Source organism: Mauremys reevesii, linkage group 26 (assembly GCF_016161935.1).
Source record: "Mauremys reevesii isolate NIE-2019 linkage group 26, ASM1616193v1, whole genome shotgun sequence".
Taxonomy (NCBI): domain Eukaryota; kingdom Metazoa; phylum Chordata; order Testudines; family Geoemydidae; genus Mauremys; species Mauremys reevesii.
In genome coordinates, this window is record NC_052648.1 from 5,875,999 (window position 1) to 5,901,751 (window position 25,753).

Genomic DNA, 25,753 nt, shown 5'->3' on the forward strand with positions numbered 1-25,753 from the left:
ACGACCAGCTCTGCCCTGGCCCATGCCCCCGCTGGGCTTTCTGTGCTCTCCCTGCTTCCCCAAGGTGACCTACTGGGTTTCATACAACACAGCTTTCCCTGCAGGAACAAGGCCAGACTCACCTCCTCGCTTGGCAGCTGCCTCGGCCACAGCCTTCCCCGGCTGAGCACAAACGCTAGGCCGCCTGCGGGTGTATAAATGTGGCAGTACTGACCCTACTAGGCCCAGGGCTGTTCCACCCTGCCAGGCAGGGGAGTGGGGTGCTTTGCTAAAGCACCTATTGACTGATTAGGACTAGATGGGCTGGTTTCTGATTGCTCCTTTATCTCTGCCCTTGCTGAAGGTGGCATCGCTTCCCTGCCCTGACCAGGCTTGAGCTCAGGAAGCAGGATCCCAAGTTCAGAACAGCAGCGTTTGCTCTGGGAAGTTTCCCCAGGGGCCATAAATGGCAGCCCAGATGCCAGCTGTGGGGATTTCCTTGCTGAGATGGTTACATGTGAACTAGTGTAGGGACGTGCTGCTGTGTCATAAGGAATTGAGACCAACGGCTGAGGGGTGAGGCCGGGAGTGTGTGGAGCACAGGTGGCGTCGGTCTGGTTTTTGGACGTGGGGAGAGCTGGTTTTTCTCGGTAAGGTATTTCTGGGATTCCCATCTCTCTGTAGGATCAAGGGAGGCATGCCTCTGCTTCAGCCACGAGAACCCGGTATTCTGTTTTAGAGCCCTACTGTCAGCATCTAATCAGCAAGTTGCAATTCAGTGCCTCTCGCAAATTCTGATGGCACCTATTATACCTGGCTGAAGTCAAAATGCCCACAGGAATATACTCAATGGGGCTATTTTGCGAGAAGCTAGGTGCCCTCCCTGCCCCCATCTGCCTTCTGTGTGGAATACAAGCATACACGTGGCCCTGCTGCTGCCGGCAAACCGTAGAGCCAGGGTACAGAGACGCCAAGGAAACCACTACCGGGAATATGTCAAACCAGATCTTTATTAGAGCAGCAGTTCTCACTCTATTCCAGAAACTCAATATACACCGCAGGTCTACTGCGTTCTCAACATTCAGGACAGTTATTTACAAGCAGCTGTTTTGACAGATTACAGCACTTGGGAGAGGTTTCTTAGGATATTTTAAATACAGAGGTGAACTGAGTTCAGTTTCCATCCCAGCCTTGAGACGGGGCTGGTGCATGTACGGTCTCGGCGTGGAAGGAAACCAGGCAGCTGCCCCACAGCCCTCTCCAGAAGGGGTTGCAGCCCTGTCTCAGAGCAGCGCAGAGAAACCCAGGGCCTGGAGATGGAGCTGTATGACCAGTACAGAGCCTCTCACGGATAGTTCGTCACTGTGGTGCATTTGATTAAAGTCTCCACTCAGTTCCAAGGGGCTATGGCTGAGCATAGTCTCACCTTGTCCCTCCCTAGCCAACCTTCAGTGCACCTGGAATTCCACCCCCTGCCCCCCTCCCCATCTTCTCTTTCCCACCCCCACCGGAAATACCCAACATACTTGGGAACAAAAACAGGAACAACTGACCCCAGAGAGTTTTGAAATAAGACGCCACCGCGAAAACAAATGTGGCAAATCCAGAAAGGATCAGGGATTTCAAACCAATCAAACAGGAAATATCACTGGCATCTCCTCAGCCAGAAGCCTCAAGCAAGGAGAGAGTTTTCAATATACTGTGAAGGGAAAATCCATTGGTCTGTTTTAGAAACTGCTGTACCCTGGCACCTGTGACCTGTTCATCTCCTTGGGGAAGCTCTTGTCGGAGTCCCACAGGTGTGTCTGTAGGAGCCAAGTCTCAGCACTTGCCTGGACTTTGGAGCAAAATGCTCCCATTGCACTTGAAACCAGCGGAAACCATGATGCCAAGGAGTGAAGTGGAGGAAAGGAAAGAGACTGGTCACCCCAAAGGTCTGCTCAGCTCTGCTGGGCAGCTTCCAGCTTGGCCATTTACCCAGCTCTCCCAGCAGCAGCCCAAGCATCAGGCAGCTCCTCCACTCCCTTCTCTGGCCAGGTGCAGTCCAGGGGGCCCGGCTGGCTCTGATACCAAGCTTTCCATAACAACGGGCAAGCTCGTCAGTGGAAAGAGGATGAATGTTCAAAACAAGTCCCGACGGAGCCACAGGCACCTAAACGCTGTTCCCCTTAGGGCTCGTCACGCCCGGTGGGTGGAGTCGTCGCCACAGGCGATGTGACGCAAACGCTGTGACGATCAGGCCCAGGAGGGAGCTTGCCGTCCCGACCGCGATGGCCGAGTCGGTGCTGAAGGTAGCTGCAAAGAAGAGAAATTGTCACTTGCTGTGGTTGAGCCCTTAGCAGGGCTCGGTCTCAACAATCAACAAGTCTAAACATCCCTGCCTGGGTCCCGGTATGTCTTAGGTGTCCTTTGACACCAGCTGGCCACCAACAGCTGCATCTTCACATCACACGGCCCCCCAGCAGCCTCGGCAGAGAGGATTTAATGGGCTGTACAGGCTAACAACAGGCTCCTGCCTAGAGATTGATCCCTCCAGCCCCGGGTTAAGGCACGTGGGCAGGGAAGCTTGCACTGCCGCTGCCCGTGTTGTACTGGTGCCTGTGGATGGAATTTCAGGGCTGTCAACCCAGCAACTTTCCCCAGCCATTATTCACTGTAGCGTTCAACCACCAAGCAGTGTGTGGCTAAGACCCACGCGTGATGCTTGGCCCTTGAACACAGGCACTCTGCCTCTCCCCATCCCACTGGTTTGGGCGGAGGGTTATGCTGGCCATAAGCTGTAGGTTCTGTTCTGTTGTTACCTGGGGGAGTACAGATCGGGGAAGGAAACAAACACGATCACTGGGACGCCCTCTCCTCCCTGGGCTGGCTCGCACCTCCCCACAGGGACCCACCACTCCTGAATGCAAAGCCCTTGGCAGCCACTCACCAGCAGACACAGCGATGTGGAGGCTTGCCACCTGGAGTCTCCTGCTCAGCAGGACGCACTCATAGATCCCTTGGTGGTCGAGATCTACACGGTCAACTGTCAGGATGGATTTGCCCTTGGACGCCTCCTCCTGGTACTGAGAGAGCTCCACAGGGGTTTTCAGCCACCTGATGGTAATATCCTCACCGCACTCTGCCTCGCATATGATCTTCAGGGCTTCCCCGGTGGTCCCTTTAGAAGGGACAGGCCTGATCTGCAGGTTGCAGACAGACTCTGTTCTGGGGATCTGGACACTAGTGGCTTTCTTGGTGAGAGGGTTCTCTGTGCGAGCCACGTCCCCTGTGGTGGGGTTGTCTGTGCGAGCCACGTCCCCTGTGGTGGGGTTCTCTGTGCAAGCCACGTCCCCTGTGGTGGGGTTCTCTGTGCAAGCCACGTCCCCTGTGGTGGGGTTCTCTGTAGCAGAACTCAAGCCGCTGCTGGGGCTCCAGTCAGTTGTGGCTGTGCCTGCACTGGGGTGCTGTGAGGCAGCCCTGGACTCGGTGGCGAGGGTCTCTGTGGTCACCAGCCAGGGGACAGAGGTGGCTTTGGCACTGGGCTTGTGAGATGTGGCAATGAACTCTGTGGTGGGGCTCTCTGCAGAAGTCAGTTCTGCGGTGGGGCTCTCTGTAGTAGCCCCAAGCCCAGTTGTGGGGCTGCAGTCAGTAGCAGGGGGCTTCTCTGTAGTAGCCGGAGACTCAGTTCTGGGATTCTCTCGGCCAGTGACTGACCCAGTTGTGGGCTGCTCTGCTACAGCTGTAAACAGAAGATTTTGATTAGTCTCTTGACACTTGGCTACTCGTACTCCATGCCCTTGTCCTTAAGGAACTGGGACCATGCAAGCCAGGTAGGTGGCCCGCTGACACCGAATGATCCTCCATCCCCTGGGAGGGGATTGAAGTGGGTGCTGGCTCCCTCCACCCCTCTGAACCCAGCTCCAGAGATATGGCTGTGTCAGAAACCTCACGCCCTAGCCCCTGCTTTGCTCTCCCCTTCATATATGCAACAGCCCCTGCACAGGCACCTTTCACGCTAGTTGTGTGTGGGCTGAGGCAGGATCCTTGGGATTAGGGCCCTAGACAGGGAAGAGGACTAGCACCCACGGGGCCTTCCCTTGATCCCTAACTTCACAGCATGGGCTAGCAAGAGGACTCAGGAGAAGAGTATCTGGGGCTAGGAGGAAGGACGCATGGAGTAGGATAACAGAATGAATCAAGGAGATCTGGTGGGGTAGAGGGGAGGTGCCAGGAGCTGAGAGGAAGCTGCATCTCTCCTGGAGAGCTGGAAGGGTTTAGCAAAAGGTCCTCAGGTGGGTGGATTGAGGCCCATTCAGCTTGATGTTACCCTGGTTCCCATGCTGCATAGGGAATTACAGACCACACCGAGTTCATATTAGCAGCCTGGAAGCAGGAGATGTTTTCACCCCCGGCAGACAAGTATTGCAAGCGACATGGGGAAATGGCTTTGGCAGGAGAACTTGCACACCCACCGTGCTAAGATTCCTAGCTCAGCTCTCCAAGACTTACCTTTTGTGCTCACAGTCACCGCTGTGGCCCGGTGGAAACTCCTGTCTGAGGGCAGCAGCAGCTCCACCTCACACCTGAACTCCAGGCCCTCCGTCACCTTCTCCCCTGGGACCTCCAGCTCAGAGTCATAACTGAACAGCTCCTCGTCATCAGCCGCTTCTTCAGGGTCTGGGCTCTCCAGTCTCTGGTCCCCCCGATACCAGCTCAGGGTCAAGGAGCCAGGTGGGTACACCTTGCCAATAGAGCAGTGGAGATGGGCTGGCTGACCAGCCACCAGCTCCTTTGGCTGGGTTTCCAGCTGCAAGGTGTCTGGAAGAGCTGAGAAAAGAATGGCACATGAGGAACGGCAGGCTTCCTCGCTACATCACCTACCATGGGACAGGGTGCCCAGGGGATCAGGGCCGGGAGTGGCCAATGGAGACATTAGGTGGGATTTTCAAAAGCACCTATGTGAGTTAGATGCACAAAGTCCCTTTGAAAATCTGCAGGATTTGTGCTTGTAAGTCACTTGCCCCTTCTGAGGCTCCCACCCGCGGACTTCAGGTGTGAAGTGCACGTCCTGTCAGTTGTGGCATCTGCAGAGCCTCCATGCAGAGGGGAGTCAGTGGGATGCAATCAGTTCCTGCCCTCTTCCCCTAAGGATTCATCACTGAGATCAGGCCTGGGAACAGCGGCCAATTTCTGATCCACTCTAGAAGCCACAAAACTACATTCCTGGCTGGCTTACCATGGCCATGTCTGCTGGGGGGGTCCAGGCATTGGAGAGAGCCTTGCAAGTCAGCCCTTAAACCCCAGGGCCTGATGTTCAGAGGGGCTGGGTACCAGCCGCTCCCATTGCTTCCAGTGGTGCTACAGGTGCCCCTCACCTCTGAGAACCAGGCCTCCTGATCTCAATTGCTCTCTTGCCCTGGTTTGTGGCCATCCTGCACCCCAGAAGGGGCTGCATTTTAGTGATCAATCCTCATGCTTCTGGACATAAACTGATCATCAGCTGGGCCAGGAAGAATCCTAAGGTACAGGATGGCACACGAAGGCTTGATACCTTCCTCTATGGTCAGTGTCAGGATACCAGCTGAGATGACCATTGGGCAGTTCCAAGGTTAGCTGGGTTCTGTGAAGCGGGGAGGGTGGGAGATTGCAGCTGATATAGGATCAGGCCCCCCAAATGGACACAGTCAAGTGCCCCTTATCTGAGGTTTGTTGCGAGTGGCTCCGGAGGCAACGCTAACGGAAAGGGATGAGCTGGGAAGTGATTTTCTTTCATTCTGAAGTCTTTGTGATTTGGCAGCACTTTTTGTGCAGGGTCAGCTTGGCTGGTTCCTGTTTGCCTGGGTCAGAAAAACACCAGGCCAATGTGACGGTAAAACCTCTAGGTTTCAATCTGACTGTCTGTGTTTGGAGTCTAGCCCGTCACGCAGCTGGGGGGTAACTACATCGACCCAGGGCACTTACAGTACACTTGCAGGCTGGTCGTCTCCTGGTGGGACTTCCCTTGGCAGTTCCCCACGCAGACCTTCGTGCCCTCCATGGCTACAGCGGCATTGGTGATGAGCAGGAGGCTATAGGTGGGGGTGGAGATGATGTTCCCCAGGTTGGTGTCCAGCCCTTTCCACTGGGGCTTCCCATCCGGACAGTCCAAGGAGCAGTTCAACTGAATGGTACCTCCAATCTGGACGAGCGGCTCCTGGGGCAGCACCGTCAGCCGGCCTGGGTGGAGTGGAGGGAAGGGGGAAAGAAGCAAGTGGAGAAAACAAGGGTCATTCAGAGAAGAGCAGTAAATACCCAGCGTTAGCTCAGGCAGCTGTTCCCAATGGAAAGGGCAGCACAGACATGGGGAGATTTGGGTTCAGTGCTCTGGTTTCTGAGCCACTAGGGTGCACTCAGGTCACCTGCACAATCAAGAGGGATAGCAACTGCTTTTGTTTTGTTTTTAAAGCTGAGATACTCCCATAATCACAGGACTCCTGGAGCTGGGGCTTTTTAAAAAAAACCACCAATCACATGACTTGCAATAAACTGAGAGGGGTCAGTAACACTGCAGATGCAACATAGATGAAATTCTGGCCCTGGTGAAGTTAAGGGTAATTTGAAGATCATGGCAAAAAGAGGCAGGATTTCTCCCTCTCTCTCCACTTCCCCTCAAACTTCCCCTCTTTGAGTCATGACCTCAAAAACAAAACTACATTCAAACATTCCCTCAGACTTTCCAGAAGAGCAAGTGTTTGTTGCTGGGTTGTTGGCTCTGATTCCCGCTCCCCACAACTCTCATGCAATGCAGTGGCAGGTTTCTTCCACCTCAGAGGTGGCAGCATTTCAGTGCTAATCCACAGGATCCCTCAGGGAGGAAAGATGCCGCTACAGTGGAAGGAATGTTATTTCACTGCAGATGTTTCCACGGGATGAGATTCTCCCTGTAACACAGCCTGGGTTTAACTTCATCCAAGTCTCTACTTCCCACAAAGATTTTACAAGTGGTTATTCAAAAAATAAGCCCGAACACACGTCATCCTCCACTGGTTAACCCCCTGCTGCTGCTGCTGCTGCTGCTCTCCTGGGAGCCAGGCTGCCAATCAGACGTGAGCCATACAAATCCCACACTCTGGTTACTGTGTTTAAAGACAAAGCACTAAATACTTGATTTTAATCCAATCCAGAATATTTTAGCTTTGGTTTGCCCAAGCAAGAAAACGACACATGCATTTAAAATGTTTTTTGTTACAAAACCACTGCCAATGTTAAAGGAGAGAATGCAGAGGTCAACCTACAGAAACAGAAGCTTGCACGAGTGACTTGGATTGAATCTGTACGTCTCACTAGAGACTTTCATGTCAAGGTGCCCCGCCAACAACACTGCAGAAATGCAGCCACCTCTGGGGGTACACAGCAAACAGCGTGGAAATTTTGACAAAGGACAAACCTCGGCTGTTCTGAAAACGACCCAAAGATCTGGAGTGTCTGCGCGACGACCCAGAGGGCAGCAGCTGCTTTTTAATGACTCACTGGAGTGGCCCAGGGAACCAAACAAAATAGTTTCCCATTTTTCCCAGCAGGCTGTCAACTCTTGTACCATCTGGGTCAGCCCCTGAGCTGGAGAACATGGACCCAACTCCTTGAAGCCAACGGAGCGACTGCGATTTACAGCCACTGAGCATCCGGCTTTAACTAACTCTCTGCAAAGGCAGTTCCCAAATTGCTTTCCATGTAGGACTGGGTGTCTGTGGAGCACTTGCTGCTAGTTAGGTGGGTCTGATTTCCAGCTGCTAGATGGCATCGCAAGTCAGCTAAAATACCCCCAAGGGCATGATGATGGAAGGTGCTGAGCGCCAGCAGCTCCCACAACTTCAGTTGCAGGGGGTGGGTACTCAGCACCCCAAGTCAGCTCCTAAATGCTTTCCCAACATTCATTTTCCATGCAGGTAATTGTGCAGTGTCCCTGTGCCAACTAGATGAAGAAGAACAGGGGGGAGGCAGGACCACAGGTGATCGTGAATGGGAGGGGCGGGGCGGGCAATGGCACATGGGAAGGAAGAGGGTCCATGAGACCAGCGGTCTATTATGTGGTCCACCCTATGAAAATATGAGCACCCCTGCGCTACAGCACTCTGGGATGCTGTTGGTATGAAGGATTGTCTCCAAAGTAAAGCCGTGCAATAGAGCCAGCTCATTGCGTCTGTCTAAAAGTACGCCAGCACTAGCCCCGAATGTGGCAGTGATGCTGTTGTAGCCGTTGGCACTATTACGAGAGTGTTTCTTTTCGAGAGCACTTGGCAGCCCAGCATGCTCACGTCTCATGCCATTGATGCTGCGTAGACCAGTCTATGGGCCAATATACATCCGCGGATGTAAAAATTAGGCTCTGAGCGATTGGTATTGTTCTAAGAGCTAAAATAAATGTTCTCTGAGATTCAGCTGTGTCACCGTTCTATAACCCTATTCATTTCATTCAAGATGGAGCCAACGTCCGGGGGACAAAGTGATGTGTTTTTTCCCTCCCTTTCGGAACCAGTTTTAACAATGTTTAAGTCACTGATTTATTTTCCTCCAAGCTCAAAGATCCACATGCAGTGGAGGTTCGCGGAGAGGGGGTGTCAGAAAGAAAGTGGGATACTTGGTTATATTACCGGAGTGCCCAGGATCCCGGTCACAAACCAGGACCCCACTGTGCCAGGCACTGTATAACCACAGAACAAAACACAGACCCATGTGTACCCAAGGATGGAGACAGCTCTGCTAACAGTCCCCTCCTGAGCACCCCGAGGCTAGCACAGCCAATCCAAACTGGGCACAGAGCATCGCTGGGAGCCCTCGACACAGATCACATCTGGACAGAGCCGCAGCTGCTCACACCGACGCACCAGGCAGCAGAGCTGCAGGGGATGCCATCGGCAAAGCAGTTGTGTAGCGTACCGCGAAGAGGGAAAACTTCAGAGCAGCACCCAGGACCAGCATGGAGAAATAGCTAAAAAGAACAGCTCAGCCCTTCGCGAAGGCAGGGAACCCCCAATCCCTCCAGCCCAGAGAGAACCTCTGATCTGCTGTGGTCTCCAGGGAACTTACCGCTGCAAGTCCAGCCCAGGCTGAGGAGCAGGAGGAGAAGAATTGGCTCCATTGCTGTGGCTCCAGGGAAATGTTTTCACTCCAGCTAATCTCTTCTCTGTGACAGGGATCTGCAGGCAGCTGTTTCTTTCCCACCAGCCAGCTGGATGGACTCTGCCTGGGGCCGATCTCTTTCTGCCTAGAAGTCCCATCCTCAGGCACCTCTTTAAAGACTTAAATAGGAACCGCCCCCTGATAGTAAGCACAGGCCCGGATAATAGGCTCTTGACCCTGCTGGTCAGCGGGGAATTTCCAGCGGGGAATTTTAGCCTTGTGGTAAAAGTGGCTTTAACCCCAGACTACCTGGCTCCACAGGCTAAGGATTCTGTTCTGCATAGACACCCCCAAATCACAACCGCCTCTTACAGGGAAACAAATGCGAACCTGCCTGGGTTGGATGGGTGAATTACAGGACATGGGAACATGCCTCGTCTCTCCCAAATGAGCACCCAGACCCTATCAACATCTCTATACAAAACTTGCCACTGAACCCCATATGTGCCACCCACCCCTCCCACTCTACAGAACAACTGTTACACTCCCCTCCCCATTCGATACACCGAGTAGATGCCTAGACATGTTTCACCCCACTCCCTAACACACCGTCCTATATGCTCTCTTCCACCCCCTCCTGCCACACAGCCATTTACACCCCTGCATACAGAGACATGGGCATACACTGAGGGGATGAAAATCCTGGCCATGCAGTGGACTGGGCACTGCACTGGGAGTCAGGAGACCTAGGGCCTATGATCTGCTTTGCCAGTGACCGTGGGTGAGTCACGTCCCCTCACCGTGCCTCAGTTTCTCCATCTGTAAAATGGGGACAATGGTAAAGCCCTTTGTGATCCATAGATGAAAAGCCCTCAGAATTATTAATAAACTCTCTGATCTGACATGCTTGTGTGTCCGAAGAGCGGTCCCCTTTCCCCCACCTACCTCAATTTCACAGGAGCACTGGGATCCTCATGACTTCACAGACGCTGAGGTGTACCTATAATAAATAAATTAATAAATAATAATAATCAGACATTTATAGAAACCCAGCCACCCAAAGAGCTACGGGCGCTCATAAACGGGTTAGACTGTACACCCAGGAATTGCTTTGCCCAGCCCTGAAATGCAGTTACCTCTGGGGAAGAATACATCAGTGCTGCATAAAACAGATAGTAGAGAACACGTCCAGCTCATTACAAATCAGTGGAATAAGGGGAGATCCCTTAAAATAGGGGAGAGTGGGTCACCCATAAGCTCCTTCTGCAGGGAGTGTTTGGGGAGGCAGGATGTAGGAATTCAACCCAAGACCCTGGGGGACGAAACCCCTTTGTCTCAGTATCTGGAAGCCATGTCCACGGTTGCTCCCAGTTCTGAGCTATTGAACATGGGGCATTATCAGCCCAGGTGATGTGTCTGGGGAGAGATTCTCCAAGGACTCAGAAGCAAAGCAGTCAGACATGCTGCACCCCCATTGTTCCAGGAGCGCCAGGGGACAGCAGGAAACAGACTGGCTGCTTTTCAGGTTTCCAATTAATTCTCAGCAACATAAGGAAGGGAGACCCAGAATCTCCCCCAGCCAATCCTATCCCCCCAGTAAAGAGATGGAAGGGAGAGCTCAGAGAGGGAATCCTGCCCCCACTGAAGTCAATAGGGGTTTTGCCATGGCTTTCACTGGGGACAGAATTTCTCAGCTAGGTGAAACGAGTGAAATCGGGGGGGCTTCAGAGAACGGGTATTGGCCAGGAAGGGAAGGAGAGCCAGATATGCCTGGGAAGAAGTCCAAGGCCATGTTGTAACTCTTGACAAGAAGGGAGCATGCATTTTAAGTGGCACTCAGAAAGCATCTGCCAGTAACAAGATGGGGTTTGAGTCCTGTGGCACAGCAAGGGTTAAAGCTGGAAGGCAACGAGCAGTTCAGTCAGTGGGAGTTTACACAGCTACCCTCCCTATGTTCTCCACAGTTAACTTGTACCAGCTTGTCCCAGACACTGGGAAGAATGTGATCTGCAAAGTCTTCCAAATAATCTCCTGGTTCCCAGCAAATGTTTCCTTGTCAGTTTCACAGAGCAGGTTTTGAGACGGCCTAAGGCCCCTCAATGCGGTAATTTTATATATAAACAAAAGTGAGGGTCAGAGATAAGGTTCCTGTTTGATGCAGCCTTAAATTCTGGAGCTGCTCTCGGCACCTTCAAACCGTCACACACCCCCAATGCAAGCCAGCCCCTTCTGCTCCTTGCGTCCATCTAAATCCTGACCGAGAAGCTACTAGCACAGAATAGCAGTGAGTTGAATTAAATAACAGTTCTTATGGTGGCTGGTCCTGCAGTGAGGGCACAAGGGTAGGAGCTAGGACACCTGAGTTCCATTCCCAGCTCTTGCTGTGTGAGCGTAGGCCAATCGCTTTCCCATGCCTGTGTTTCCCCATCCATCAAATAACTAATGGGTCTTTGTGACCTACAGAGGAACTCTAAGCACACAGGAAGGATTATTATTCGTAGGGAGGCTGTACCGTCCAACAGAGGCGGAAATCGGGAAGCGAACTTGAAGATTCGCTCCGTCAGAGAAAGATTGGGGGCACAGGGGCCGACAGGCCAGATTCAGAAAGAGCTCTTCCTCTTAGGCTGGAAACAAGAGCCCAAAGGTCTGGTAGGTCCCATCAAGTCCACCCCACTGGCCAACACATGATAGAAAGTAAGGCGCAATCTTCCACTAGCTTTGCTCATTTTAGTTTTAAATGGGCCCAGAACTGGGAGCAGGGATGGGGTCACAAGATTCCGATGCACCTTAAAGGTCCCCCAGACCTTCTGAAGTGGAAGTTGTTTTCAGCCAATCTATTGGCCCAGGGTTGCCAACTCTCATGGGTTTAATCACAAGTCTTGCACTATTTGGCTTTTTACGTGGAGCCCCAATTCCTGGAATCACAATAGGATCTGAACCATCATAAAAAAATAGTTGAGTTTCTAGATCTCAGGGTTGTGGACAAAAGCTTGAAGATGTGACCTGAGCATGACCTAAAGGCTCAGAAACTAGAGGGCACGTGAAAATACCCTAACATTTATTTTTTACGCTAGTCGTGATTTTTTTTGTTCCAGACTCATGATTTTTTAATATTTGCAGCCAGCAATAACATAATCCTGTCAACAAAGTCTTCATTTACAGCCAGGAAATGAGAGCAATGCAGCAGAGCGCTCTTCATCCTGAGTCAGGGCTGCCTTTTAACTAAGGGCCTCATTGCTTGTGGGCATTGACACTTCGCAAGTGCGGTGTGGGCACTGTCGGTGTAGGACTCCGTACCACTTTGCCGGGAAGGACACCCCCCCCCGCACAATCATGAAAACTACCTCAAGTACCCAGACATTTCTGGGTGTGCTCCCCTGGAAGAATTCACCTACCCTGGCCCCACTGTTCTGGGGAGCCCTTACAAGAGCACAGCACAGGAGGTGGCACAGCATAGACACATGCTAACTCATTGCACTCCCATCTCCAGGTGCAACAGCTCCTATTATTCACAAGAGGGCTGCCAGAGGTGGTGTCTGTAGCACCAGTGACAGGAAGAGATCTTCTTGAGTAGATGTCCCAGCCAGTTCAGAGTGGAGGGAAAAGCATTGCCCGGAACATAGAAATGCAGGGCTGGAAGGGACCTCGGGAGGTAATCTAGTCCAGCGCCCTGTGCTGAGGCAGGACCAGGTAACCCTAGAACCATCCCTGACAGGTTTGTCCAACCTGTTCTTAATCACCTCCAATGACGGGGATTCCACAACCTCCCTTGAACACCTGTTCCAGAGCTTAACTGTCCTTATAGTTAGAAAGTTTTTCCCTAATATCTAACCCATCTCTCCCTTACTGTAGATTAAGCCCATTGCTTCTTGCCCTACTTTCAGTGGACGTGGAGAACTGAGCCTCGTCCTCCTTGCAACAGTCCTTAGCACATCTGAAAACTTATCTGGTTCCCACCTCAGTCTTTTTTTCCTCAAGACTAAACATGCCTCATAGGTCAGGCTTTGGAAAACATTGATCATTTTTGTTACTCTCCTGTGGACTCCCTCCAGTCTGTCCGAATGCGTGGCCCTCAGAATCAGACACGGTGCCCCAGCTGAGGTCTCACCAACGCTAAGTAAAGTGGGACTGTGAGACAGAGGCCCACTGAGGATTCACTGTGCTGTGTCAGCAACTTGTCCGGCCTGACATGCTCATTACACCTAACACCCTGTTGCCATAATCCGTATCTAAAAGGTGTCACGTAAGGCATCAAATACAAACTGGTAAAACGCTAGCCCCAAAATCACCGTGTGATGTATGTGTGGGGTGCGTGCTTCTGGCATGGCAGGTGTGGCTTGCCCGGCTCTGCCCACCCAGAGATGGGTTAGGTTTCCTCCCCATCCACCTCAGAGGGAGGCCACACCCCCTCGCTATACCTCTAGGGCCTTACAGACAGGGTTAATGCACCCCAGAATATGAGTCTTTTTCACAACTGCATCACATTGTAGATGATATTCAATTTGTGATCCACTATAATGCCAGATCCTTTTCTGCAGTACTTTAACTTGCTAGGCAGTAAGAGCAGGCACATCTCCTTTTTGTAGCTGTGCAGCTGATTTTGCCTTCCTAAGTGAAATACTTTCCGCTTGTCCTTATTGAATTTCACCTTGTTGATTTCAGACCAATTCTCCAATTTGTCAAGACTTTTGAATTCGAATCCTGTCCTCCAAAGTGCTAGTGAGCCCTTCCTGCTTGGTGCCATCTCCAAATTTTATCAGCACAATCTCCACTCCATTATCCAAGTCATTTATGAAACTCTTGCAGGGATCAGCAACCTTTGGCACACGGCCCGCCAGGGAAAGCCGCTGGCAAACTGGTTTGTGCTGGGCTGAGGGATGTGCTGGCTGCCCCTTCCCGCAGCCCCCATTGACCTGGCACGGCAAACCGTGGCCAGTGGGAGCTGCGATTGGCCAAACCTGCAGACATGGCAGGTAAACAAACCGTCCCGGCCTGCCAGCGGCTTTCCCTGGCGGGCTGTGGGCCAAAGGTTGCTGATTCCTGAACTATTGAATAGTACCAGACCAAGGACAGATCCTTGCAGGATCCGAATAGAAACATTCCCCTCAGTTTGACAGTGAACCATTGAGAACTCCTCTTTGAATAGTCTTTCAACCAGTTTTGCACCCGCCTTATAGGAATTTCATCTAGACCCTAGTTCGCTTATGAGAATGTCATGTGGGACTGTGTCAAAAGCCTTATTAAAATAAGGTTATATCACGTCTACAGTCCCTGCCCCATCCCCCCCCCGCCCCATCCACTAAGCCAGTAGCCTTGTTAAAAAAGGAAATTAGGTTGGTTTGGGATGATTTGTTCTTGACAAATCTATGTTGGCTATTCCTTGTAACCCTATTGTCCTCTAGGTGCTTACAAATTAATTGTTTAATAATTTGTTCCAGTATATTTCCAGGTATTTACGTTAGGCTGACTCGCCTATAATTCCCCGAGCCCTCTTTGTTCTCCTTTTTATAGACAGTGACTATGCCTGTTTTTCCTCCAGTTCTCTGGAACCGAACCCATCCTCCAAAGATAATCGCGAATGGTTCAGACATTGCTTCACCTAATTCCTTAAGTACCATAGGGTGAATTTCATCAGGCCCGGCTAACTTGAATCCTTCTAACTTATCTAAATATTATTTAAAATGTTCTTTCTCCATTTTGGCTTGTGGTCCTTTCCCCTTGTTGTTAATACTAGTCGTGTTAAGTATCTGGTCGCCAATTCTCTTCGTAGTGAAAACTGAAGCAAAATAGGCATTAAATATCTCAGCATTCTTGATGTTATCCATTATTAGGTCTCCTTCCTTGCTAAGCAGAGGACCTACACTTTCCTTTGTCTTTCTTGTGCACCTAATGTATTTAAAGATCCTCTTCTTGTTACACCTAGCAAGGGCCACAAAAGGTAACACATTTTGTACCTTAGCCGTTCTGATTTCGTTCCTACATGCTTGTGCTACTGTTCTGTATTCCTCCTTAGCAATTCATCCATATTTCCACTTTTTGTAGGATTCCTTTTTGATCTGCAGGTTATTAAAGAGCTCCTGATGGAGCCCGATTAGTCTTTTACTATTCTTATCTTTCCTTTGCATCGGGATAGGTTGCTGTTGCACTTTTAATACTGTCTCTTTGAGAAACTGCCAGCTCTCCTGACCTCCGTTATCCCTTAGGTAGAGCCCAGGGGAAGAAAATGTACCAGTTCTGCTTTTATTAAAGTCTGCTTTTCTGAAGTCCATTGTTTTTATTCTGCCGCTCTCACTCCTTCCTCTCCTTACAATTGAGTAATCTATCATTTCATGGTCACATTCACCCAAATTGCTTCTGACCTTCAGATTAGAAAATTCCTCCATGAGAATCAAGTTTAAAATTGCTGTCCCCCAGTTCCTTCCTCCACCTTCTGAAACAAGAAGTTATTGGAGATTTTGTGTTTTGCTCTACATGGGACATTAACCACCCAGACAGCTGTTGTGGTTAATGTCCCACGTTACTACCAGGTTTTGGCATATTTGTTATTTGTTCCAGAAATGCCTCATCCACCTCCACCCTCCTGATGTGGTGGTTTATAGTAGACCCCCCATCGCAAGATCCTCCATTTCTTTCCCCTTCGATCTTCATGCAGAGATGGGGAATCAAGGGAGAGCACCCTTTGCTCCATCACTCTTGGTACATGAGGTTTCTTCAAGGAGTTGCTCGTGGCCAGATAAGGCTGAATGGGATCTGGGTCCACTAAACATCCAGCTCCTCAAATCTAGTTCCCTGACAGAGATTGCAGGGCCCTGCGGGGGGGTTCAGCTCACCAGCAATCCCTTAGCTCTACAATTTGCGCTGTCCAAGCTCACGTTCATTGGAAGGGTGTTCCGTGGGTTGGGCATTAGCACAGGCTTCGGGAGACCTTCTCTGCCACAGTCTTGCTGGGTGAGTTAACTCCTCTCTCTGTGCCTCAATTCCCCCTCTGTAAAATCCCCAACCCCCTAGGGTTGGTGGGAAGATAAATACAGGACAGATGTGAGACTAGGCAGATGAAGACCCTGTGCAGGTGAGATAAATAGTTATCTAGTGTGATAAAAGTGCAATTCCCAACTATGGCCACTGGGGGCTGAGAGCACTTTCCCCAGATCACTCCTGTCAGATCCTAACTGGCTGTCAGGGGCCGCCCGGTATTCCCCACTCCTGCCTCCTTGCTGACCCCTGGACCGTGACTGAAATTCTACCCTCCTTCCATAATCCGACAGGAACTTGGCGCCATTTACAGCACAGGAACTTCAAAAGAAGCCTGTGGAAGCATTTACCAAAGCCGCAATCATCTCTGGAGGAAAATCGTCTCCTTTAGACAATGGCCTTCAATCTCACGACAAACCCAGTTCTGTTTAGATGGCGTGAGGCGGTTTACGGACCCCACCCTGAGTGTCCTCTGCCTGGGAGAGGCAGCCCAATGGATCTGGCTTTGATCAGCGGCGGCACAATGCAGCTTTATCACAAAGTGCTTCCAGGAAGGAGGAAAGGTGGGAAGCAAAGAATGTTGCAGAGCACATGGGCAAGAGATCAAAAACGGAGCCAGAGGTGCTTCCCGGCAACAACAGCGCGCTCATGTCTATCGCCCCTTCAGAGCAACTTACAGATATGACCTGAAGGCTTGCGGGGAGCAAGGCACACTGATCAAAGCTCACTTTTATCCCACTGCATGCACACTCATGCACGGACCAGGTTACAAGATTACCCAAAGCTCACGGAACCCACCCCAAAATCCTAAATGACCATCGCAGCTAGGCAGAGGAGGAAGCTAAACTGAGTGAGAGGTTCCAGGCCTTGGCACCTGTTGTGACACTGTCGGGGCACCCAGAACCATAAGCCATTGTGTTACTCCTCCGCCAGAGGGAGCTTTGCTGGAGCTTGAACGAGCCAGCTCCCTGCCACGCTATTCGGTCAGCCTGACCAGCAAATGCCTTGCGACTCTGCCTCTCTAACCCTTGCCTTGCAGGTAGCATTCGGTCACAAGCCCCTGGAAGAGGATTCCCCTGCAGCCCTCAGCCCCTAGCACTGGACCCGTTCTGAAATTACCAACTTCGTGGTCTCCAAAGAGACAGAACCAGCCTGTTGGTTCAACTGAGGACACCCACCTGCCTTTAGTAGAGCAGCACTGAGAGGAATTTATAATAAAACAAGAATAAATCTGCCAATAAAAACAGATTTAAGCGATGCTATGCAGGGATAACAGAAAATGGTTACAAATTAAACCAGCGCAACTGCAATTTCTAGCTGCGACAGCTTAGCTCTCGCCTACACAGCTTTCTCACTTACATCTCCAGCCCCACAGGTTCTTTTGTCCCCTGAGTGATGGATGCCAAAATGGCGTTTTGCTTCTCCTTGTATTTCCCCAAACTCATTGTTTTGTCCCCAGAGTCAGGATGACGCCCTGGGGGCTCAGAATCTGACCCTGCTGTTTGTTGTCTACCATCCTGGGCTCTTCTTCCTGATCGCTGTTTACCTTATATGCAAATGTACTTTCACTGTCTTTTGTCTGTAATCAACCCAGGCTGTTTCGCCCTTTGTCCGTTAGAGTGATCGAGCTGTTTATCACAGGTGCCCATGTATGATCCACAGTCTCTGGTTTACAAAGCTTGACCCCTGCAGACCAGCCAATATACACTGCTTTGTCTAGAAGAAACCTATATAGATTACTTGGTCTAAACATATTTCAGGAACATTTTCAGCACGCCTCTCTTTAGACGCTAACCATGCATACATCACCCAAGAATATCAGTGACAAGAGGTCACCAACTTTCATATGATACCTCACAGGACACTCTTTGGATAAACATTATAAACAGCATGTTAGGTGTAGTGAGTTTGTCCGACCTGGTAACAATTGTAGTTACAGCCAGTAACTACAGCGGGATTCATAGGGTACACCTATGTGCCTACAACAGTCCCAGGAGGGAGATGATCACCCCCATTATCACCCCCCAAAAAGGATCCTCTTCCTGATGCTGAAGAATTACGAGGATGATGGGGAAGTTCCTGGTACCCGTTTAGCAGAAAAGACCAGGATCCTTTAGTGAATTTCTCCAAGGAAAGGAACAGCAAAGGGAAGCCTACAGCTCATGTCAAGCAGAGGTGGGTACATTCCAGACCAGAGTTGGACTTAATTGACACAGATCAAAATGACAAGGCAGGGGAGGTAATATCTTTTATTGGACCCACTTCTGTTGGTGAGACAAGCTTTTGAGCTCACTCCAAGCTTCTGAAAAAGAGCTCTGTGCACCCCTGAAAACTTGTCTTTTTCACTCACAGAATGTATTACCTCACCCAGCTTGTCTTGCTAATATTCTGAGACCAACGCGGCTCCACCACCACTGCATACAGATCAGAATGAACAGGGAGACTGTTACCTGTGTTCTTGGGGAACCAGGGCACAGTATCCAGCCTGACTCACAAAAGACCTCCCCCCCGTCCCCCAGCCTCTGCTTGAGCCAAAACCGATCAGAAGACAGACGTACAAAAAGCAATGAAAAGGCCGTGGGAGAGACACCTAAATCCCTGGGACAAGGGTGACAGGATTAAGGAAACTCCCCTAACCTCATTTGCATCGAAGATGGCACAGGGAGGCATCTCCATTAGCACACAGAATGGAGAACAGATACCAAGGCAAGAACCGCACCGACCAGAAAAGCAGGGCATGATGGGGGATCTCTGCTCCAGATGTCAATGAACCCGCGTGCCCACACCCAGCTCAGCAGTTATCAGACCGATTCTAGTAATAAATCGGTTATCGGGATCCAAAATACTGAAGTTCCCTAATTGCATTGTGAGCTCCCTGGAAGGAGCACCACCCATAGCCAGGAATGATCAGTTCCTATTGTCTAGCCTGAACAAAACAACTTTGGGATACTCCCTTGAGTCATCGGTTTACCCATAAATAAATCTAGTATTCTCCCTTGAACCATTATTGTTTCCCTACAAAACCCCCACCAATGCTCCGAGTGTATCCAACATCTGCATCTGTTCCATTGGGACTTCATCTTCTCCTGATTGTGTTAGGGGCTCTGCTTGTCTCCAGCACTCCGGACCCTCAGCTACCACCAACACCTGGGACCCCCAATCGATTCACGCTTCACAGAGAGAACCCCGCTCTCGGTGTAGCCTTCTGACCCTGACTGGTGGGATCAATTATGCTTTTCTAAACCTGACTTTTATCAAATTTAAGTTTGATTTAACATAACAAATGGTTGGTTGGGCTCGGCTCCCTGGTATGGTTATTACCTGGCAATAAATAACTTTCATGGTTAAGCTGGTTGCTTCTCTCTCCCACCCCCTGGGTGGGTGTTTTCTTGGCTTCCCCATTCGCTCTGCAGCAACTCTCCTTGTACCCAAGTTAAAGATCCCTGCAGAGCCCCAAAATCGGGTGGGGTTTGCTCATCAAGTGCGTTACTACCAGCACAATTGTAATGTGAAATGGGGGTAGGGACGTGCTGAACCTGGGACAGATGAGGGTGGCAGCCTGGAAGTGCTGAGTAACCTGCTCCTCTCAGACGCACTTGGTTAACGTGTATGTGTGTTCAGCTGATTCTGCATCTGGAAGAACCCAGCCCTGGGGAACATGGAAAGCTCTACTGGGAGGGAACTATTTGGGCTGGAGCACAAGACTTATGAGGAGAAGTTGAGGGAATTGGGATTGTTTAGTCTGCGGAAGAGAAGAACGAGGGGGGATTTGATAGCTGCTTTCAACTACTTGAAGGGGGGTTCCAAATAGGATGGATCTAGACTGTTCTCAGTGGTAGCAGATGACAGAACAAGGAGCAATGGTCTCAAGTTGCAGTGGCGGAGGTCGAGATTGGATATTAGGAAAAACTTTTCCACAAGGAGGGTGGTGAAGCACTGGAATGGGTTACCTAGGGAGGTGGTGGAATCTCCTTCCTTAGAAGTTTTTAAGGTCAGGCTTGACAAAGCCCTGGCTGGGATGATTTAGTTGGGTTTGGTCCTGCTTTGAGCAGGGGGTTGGACCAGATGGCCTCCTGAGGTCCCTTCCAACCCTGAGATTCTATGATTCTATGAACTTGCAGCAGGGAGAAGTAGAGCTCCATATGAGAACACAAGTGACACCAGCAGTACATTGATAGAAGTACAGACCCTCCTCCTCCCCCCCCCCCCGGAAGGGTAACCCTAATACATGAGCATACCCCAAAGTAACAAGACTCCATTCCAGCCCAGGAAGTGGTTCCATTTAGGGCAGTGGTTCTCAACGTGCCGCCCACTTATGGCCCCGTCAGCACACAGCTGTGGCCCATGTGACATCTTCAGGGCCATACAGGCACTGCATACACGTGTGGATGTGGCCCACAAAACACAGAGAGACGCATAGGCAGCCCACAATGGTAAATAGGTTGGGAACCACTGATCTAGGGCCTGACTTTCCTGGTGAGCTGCGAGAGGAAAGACATACCCCCAACATCGAGACAGTCTCCTGGCCCCTGCCGAATATGACGGTTGCATCCCACCCTGGCGAGGGCAAGGAGGGGGCTTTGGTGGAGCAATAAAGGGAAAGCCCAGGACTGAATGAAAGTGAGAGGTACCAGCTGAAACAACTGTCAATGCATCTCACAAGCAAACCAATGAGAGTTTCTCCCCTGAACGCTCAGTTCCTGTACCTCCAAGAGTCTGGCTATAGAAAGGAGCAACAAAAGGAGCAGGAGTTAAGGAACCTGGAGGTGACCTCCCCATTGCAGAGGCTAAGTGGCGGCCATGGGCCTTACAGGAAGAACTGGTCTTGTCAGGCGAGGATGCAACTCTCCAGAAGTGCTGAGGCTGCAAAGATACATCGTTAAGGCAGGAAGGGAAGGCGACCCGTAACAGGATGCCAGATCCCCTTGGGTAAGGAAACAGTGTTGATACACAGGACAGTAGCTGCTCATGGACAAAGGAGGGGTTAGCAGATGGCACTTTCTGTGAAGGGCGGTAATGTGCGAGGGGTGAAGAGGTGGGTGTCTCTTGCAATGGTGTCAGTAACGTTCTGAAGAATTTCTCCTGACATCCTCTCTCTCCCACGTGCCACAGAGATGGTTCCTAGCCTATGCTGGTGGTCTTGTGACTGCTTCTACCTCAACGATCTGCCTCCCCAGTGAGACCCCGGGGGGCGGGGATCATTGCTGCCTACATCCAACTCAGGTGGGTCTGCTTCACCCACTGTGGGAGCTGGGCTACCTGGGAAGTGGAGCAGCTCCAGGAAGCAACAGGCACCAGCTCGTTTGGCTCTCCATGGAGGCCTCTCCAGTTTCCCATCACAACGCTCTACAGAGGAGGAAAACTCTTGGCCCCTGGATGTTCTTACAGAGACTGGAGAGGTCTGTATAGAGCCAGTGACTTCCCAGCAGAGCACTTGATGCAGGGGGCTGCTGGTACATGGCGTATTCTTTTCCCCGAATGACTGGATAATTAATGGATCTTTGACAGTTTACTTTCTCCTGATGGCAAAGGAAGTCCTACGTAAACATCCTGGAACTGGATTGTGTGAGAACAGCCAAAGTCTGAATGATTTATGGCTTTTGGGTTTTTTCTGGTTCCCTTCCATCCTGTGTTAGCAAATCCATTTCCTGACTCCCCACTGTTACTTCTGGGAGATTCCTATTTGTTTTGTTAACCACAAAGTGTCCAAGTCTGTCCACAGCCTCCTCCTAGCCTCTCTCACACCGGAAAATACCCGGCGCTTTGGAATGCCTATCGCGGCCACCTAGGGCATTTCCTCCACAGCTCTGGTCATGGATGAGAATCTCTCTTTAAGAGGAAACTCATGCCTGTAATCTCAAGGTCATTTCCGACTGCTCTCTCTCTTGCTCAGCACATCTCAACTTTGTCGCTGCCTTTCCTTCCGTCACATTCCCGAGACCCGGTTTTAATTTTCAGTCTAGATGGCCAAAAAACTCACCCAAGCCCCATATTGTCTCTTGCCTGTTACCGTAAGCACCTCTTCGTTAGCCTGACATCCACTTCACCCTTCTCCAGTCTATGCAAAACATATGCTAAGATCACCGTCCATAGAGTGCTGTGGCAGTCTCGCTGGCCCCCTTTGAATGCTTCCACCGGCTCTTCTTCATATCCAAGCCGCTTGCCCTCATCTCCAAGGCCCTTCATACCTCTGCTCCTCCAGTCATCAGGTCACCCCCTCCGCCATCCCTTGTGCTTAGGTGACACCAGCATAGTTCACTAGTTTATCAGCTTTCTTCACGTCATCCATGCTGCCCCTTGGGTGAGAGAAACTCTTCCTGAACTGCCATCTTCAAACCACTCCCAAAGTCTCACTGCTACTGGACACCTGTAAGAAATCAGCCAATTACGGCCAGGCAGATGGATAACTGGGGATCTCAATCAGCGTACATAGCATGGGCACATACATTTCAATCTCTCCTTTCTACAACCCTTCCTACGCGTGTCATCTTAACTGCACATGGTTCAGGGGATGGGCTACCTCTTCCTCTGTGTTTGTAGCACAGTGTGGCCCTGAACCTCACTGAGCACTCTTGGTGCTACTAAACTCTAAGTAAGTACCTTGTTTGAACAGCTGCGAGTCTTGGTTAGAGAGAGCAAATTTAACAGCAAGAAGCACACTGGGCATTTTCATTCTTCTCATCTATGGCTTCAGGTTTCATGCACAGATGGAATTCACAACAGAGGATGCTCAAGCGGCAACTCACTCCAGGGCATTCTTGATTACCAGCCACAAGAGCAGGAGAAACAACGGTCTGTCAGAGTGCAGCTCAGTGCCCCAGCTGGCCTGTGCTCTGTATGCGGAGTCGCAAAACTCCAGAGAAACCCAGCCAACTAAACCTGAAACTCCAATTAGCTGAAACATCAGCTTGAGCGCAAATCAAAGTAAAGCAAGATGAAAAAAAACCCCTAACACAGAGATGATATTTTTAACTTCTAATCATCACTTCAGGGAAGATTAATGACAAGCAGAAGCTCAGATGTTTAATGGTATCTTCTCTCTGATCTGGGATTTACATTGTAGTAGAAATGAAAGATAACTGACGCCAGGAAACCTGGTATGTGAAACTCTGTTCTAGATTCCCTTCAAGGGCAGGGAGGGGAAGTTAGATGGAGCTGGAATTACCAGAAGGAACTAGGGAATTGCCAACTCCAGGATTATGGGCTGGAATCCCTGCCTCTAGAACAAGGCAGGAGAAGCTGCAAAGAGATTAAGTGACTTGTCCAAGCTCACAGAGCGAGTCAGTGGCAGAGCCATTAAGAGGCCCCCACTTGACACGGATTTGTGCGCTGTAGCCCGACCTCCCTGTCCCCCTTCCATGCTCACCATGGAGGGTGGGGGGTGAGGTCATTTAACCCCGCTGCTTGTATCGGTCCCTTTCTCCACTCTGGTATCTTAGCGCTGCTGTTGAACCGTTGCCTCTATGCTGCTTGTCCAGATGACGAAGTCTTAAACTTACACCCTCCCACCCCGGGTCTGCTGCACACGAGCCTCAATTTTGTCACATCTCTTCCAGCGCAGGAGCCCTGGGTCACCCTTTGGATGCTCCTTCCCAAAGCTCCCCCCTGCAGAGAGATTATGCAATTATGGAGAGAGTCAGCTGTTGAGCTACATGCGGAGAGTCACACAGAAGCAAGCAGAGTTGCTTGTGCTCTTGCAAATTAATTGCCACTCTCCCCTGGATTAGATATCTCCATGCCACAGAGGACAGAGTGTGGGTATCAGGGGGGCAGAAGAGGGCAGAGAGGAGAAAGAGGGAGCTTACAAGGAGGGTGACTGGGTCAGGAAAGAGGGTCAGGCGCTACCGATACAACCTCCAAGGAGCAAGAGACTCTTTGGGTTAGAACCAAGGAAGTGGGCGATTAAAAAAAAAAAGTTCTATTCAAAGCTTGTTTTCTTCGAAACCGACAACACTTTTCTTCCCAGCAGTCCAGAGCAGAAGGGCTCTTGCTGGAAAGAAAACTCAAGACAATTCAGACAGGAAAACAGGCAAATCCACACAGCAAAGAGAAGGTTGGATTGCAGCCTGGAATGCTCAGAAGCCACTGGGGTCTGGAACGCTGGCAGGACTGTTACTGCCTCAGCGGCCGTCAGTCTCTTTGTGAAGGTTTGCATGGAAAAGGGCTTAGCAGCAGAATAGAAAGGGGTGTTCAGGATTCCCACGCAGCCCAGAGCCGGACTGGGTACAAGTTGTGGGGAGCAGCATCTCAAGATCCTTTGACTGGAAACCAAAACGGGGCTGAGGTTGCTCATATGCCAGTGGATGCAGTTTTGTTGAGGTTCTCACATCCCTTTCTTTGGATTCAAGTCATACTGTGTTTATTGCCCCCAACGTGCCCACCACCATTTTGCTTTTTGTTTCCCCCAGCAACCTAAGACTTGGAAAGACGACAGTGGAAGTGGCCACATGGTATCTGTTTCAGTGGAAGCCACCTACTGGTCCAGCTTATCCCAACAGATCAACTTGGGCTGAGCATCCAAACCTGTGTTTCCAATTGCTTGGGGAACTATTCGCACAGCTGTAGGGGGGGAGGCGAACGGCTGTTTTCAGTTTAAATCTCCCAGACAGCCTGGGATTTCACACACACTTATTGGTAGCAGCAAAACAACTTCAATGCTGGTCTTGTGTTCTCAGTGTAGAGCTGGGCCCCCCCTGCTTTCCTGCCAGGATAGAATGTGTCTGTTCCTGCCATAAGAGCCTGGTACTGCTCCCTCAGCTGCACCTCACATTCTGCCAGATAAGGGTTTTCAGAGGAGCTAGTATGTTACCGAATCTGCTTTCTCAAAAGCAGCACAGAACTGCCCTTGTAACGGTGGTCATTTAAGGGTTTGGTTTCTCCTTTAATTCTACGTCGCTGAGGAATAGCACAGCTATGAAAAGACTTGCTCTGAAACATGAGATAGGGTCTAGGTAAATCCCCTCTGGAAGGAAGGACAAGGGCTGAAGTTGTAGTAAGCGAGTTTGGAACATTAACAACCCTGATTCAGAACAATGAGGCTGCTGGATGTGAAACCACTCCCAGCTTTTCTTAGTAAGGTTTGATTTGGGGGTGGAAAGGTGTTTCCTCCTGAGGAAACAAAGTTCACCTCCCCAACATTCACAAGTGGTTACATTCCCATTCCCTTTTAACTTCTGTAACCATTCCCTCCCTTAAGCTCTGGAGCAGAACAACCAACCCGCCCCTCCAGCATCCATCCTTGTAGCTCTTATGTCAGCCAAATAAGAGGCTAGACAAAAGAAGGCCCTGTGTCTCTCAGCACATTGCCTCTGCCAAGCTATCAGCCCTTGGGTCTCGTCTTCACTACGGAGTTAGAACTCTCCCTTGAGGGGTTATATTAACCCATCTTATTGACTGGGATTTTGCAGTGAGCACCAAGTCATGTTAACACAACTCCTTACGGAAGGGCTCTAACGCAAAGCAGTTTTCTAGCAAAGACAAGCCATTCCTGTCCAGAAATGAGCAAGGATCTACTCACAAAAGGGAGCCATCTGGCAGCATATCAGCCCACCACTGAGCCACCCATATGAAAACCGATTATGGGTAGAGGGAAGGCGACATGCCATATTCAGTAAAAAGGGTAAAAGGGTGGCAGCCTTTCAGTTAAGGTCAGGTTTTTCATAGGAAAATAAGGAAGTTAGGTGCCAAACTCCCATGAAGTTGAAGGGATTTAGGTACCCAA

The 25,753-nt window shown here is 50.5% G+C and overlaps 1 protein-coding gene and 1 long non-coding RNA gene across 3 annotated transcripts; both read right to left on the minus strand.

The window, feature by feature from the left end:
- Positions 1–1,889: 1,889 nt before the first annotated feature.
- On the minus strand, positions 1,890–9,219 carry MADCAM1 (mucosal vascular addressin cell adhesion molecule 1). Of its 2 annotated transcripts, XM_039515374.1 has the most exons (6): positions 9,028–9,205; positions 5,923–6,177; positions 4,471–4,788; positions 3,347–3,700; positions 2,909–3,313; positions 1,890–2,274 (listed from the first exon to the last, which is right to left on the minus strand). In XM_039515374.1, exons 1-6 carry the CDS (start codon positions 9,077–9,079, stop codon positions 2,132–2,134), a joined length of 1,527 nt encoding a protein of 508 aa, XP_039371308.1. In that variant the 5' UTR covers positions 9,080–9,205; the 3' UTR covers positions 1,890–2,131. The 2 variants fall into 2 exon arrangements, with proteins under 2 accessions (XP_039371308.1, XP_039371307.1); XM_039515373.1 differs by having other exon boundaries at positions 2,909–3,700; positions 9,028–9,219.
- Positions 9,220–9,221: 2 nt separating this feature from the next.
- Positions 9,222–22,667, minus strand: LOC120391588. Its single transcript, XR_005591391.1, has 3 exons — positions 22,013–22,667; positions 10,006–10,060; positions 9,222–9,879 (listed from the first exon to the last, which is right to left on the minus strand). It is a non-coding gene; the product is annotated as an uncharacterized LOC120391588 (long non-coding RNA).
- Between the last annotated feature and the right edge of the window lie 3,086 nt (positions 22,668–25,753).

Bases quoted from the DNA above. Each gene is read 5' to 3' on its own strand.
- MADCAM1 (XM_039515373.1), bottom strand. From the start codon at position 9,079: ATGGAGCCAATTCTTCTCCTCCTGCTCCTCAGCCTGGGCTGGACTTGC. The intron at 6,178-9,027 runs GTAAGTTCCCTG...CACTCCACCCAG, and splicing joins CCTGGGCTGGACTTGCAGCG to GCCGGCTGACGGTGCTGCCC. The intron at 4,789-5,922 runs GTAAGTGCCCTG...TTCTTTTCTCAG, and splicing joins GACCAGCCTGCAAGTGTACT to CTCTTCCAGACACCTTGCAG.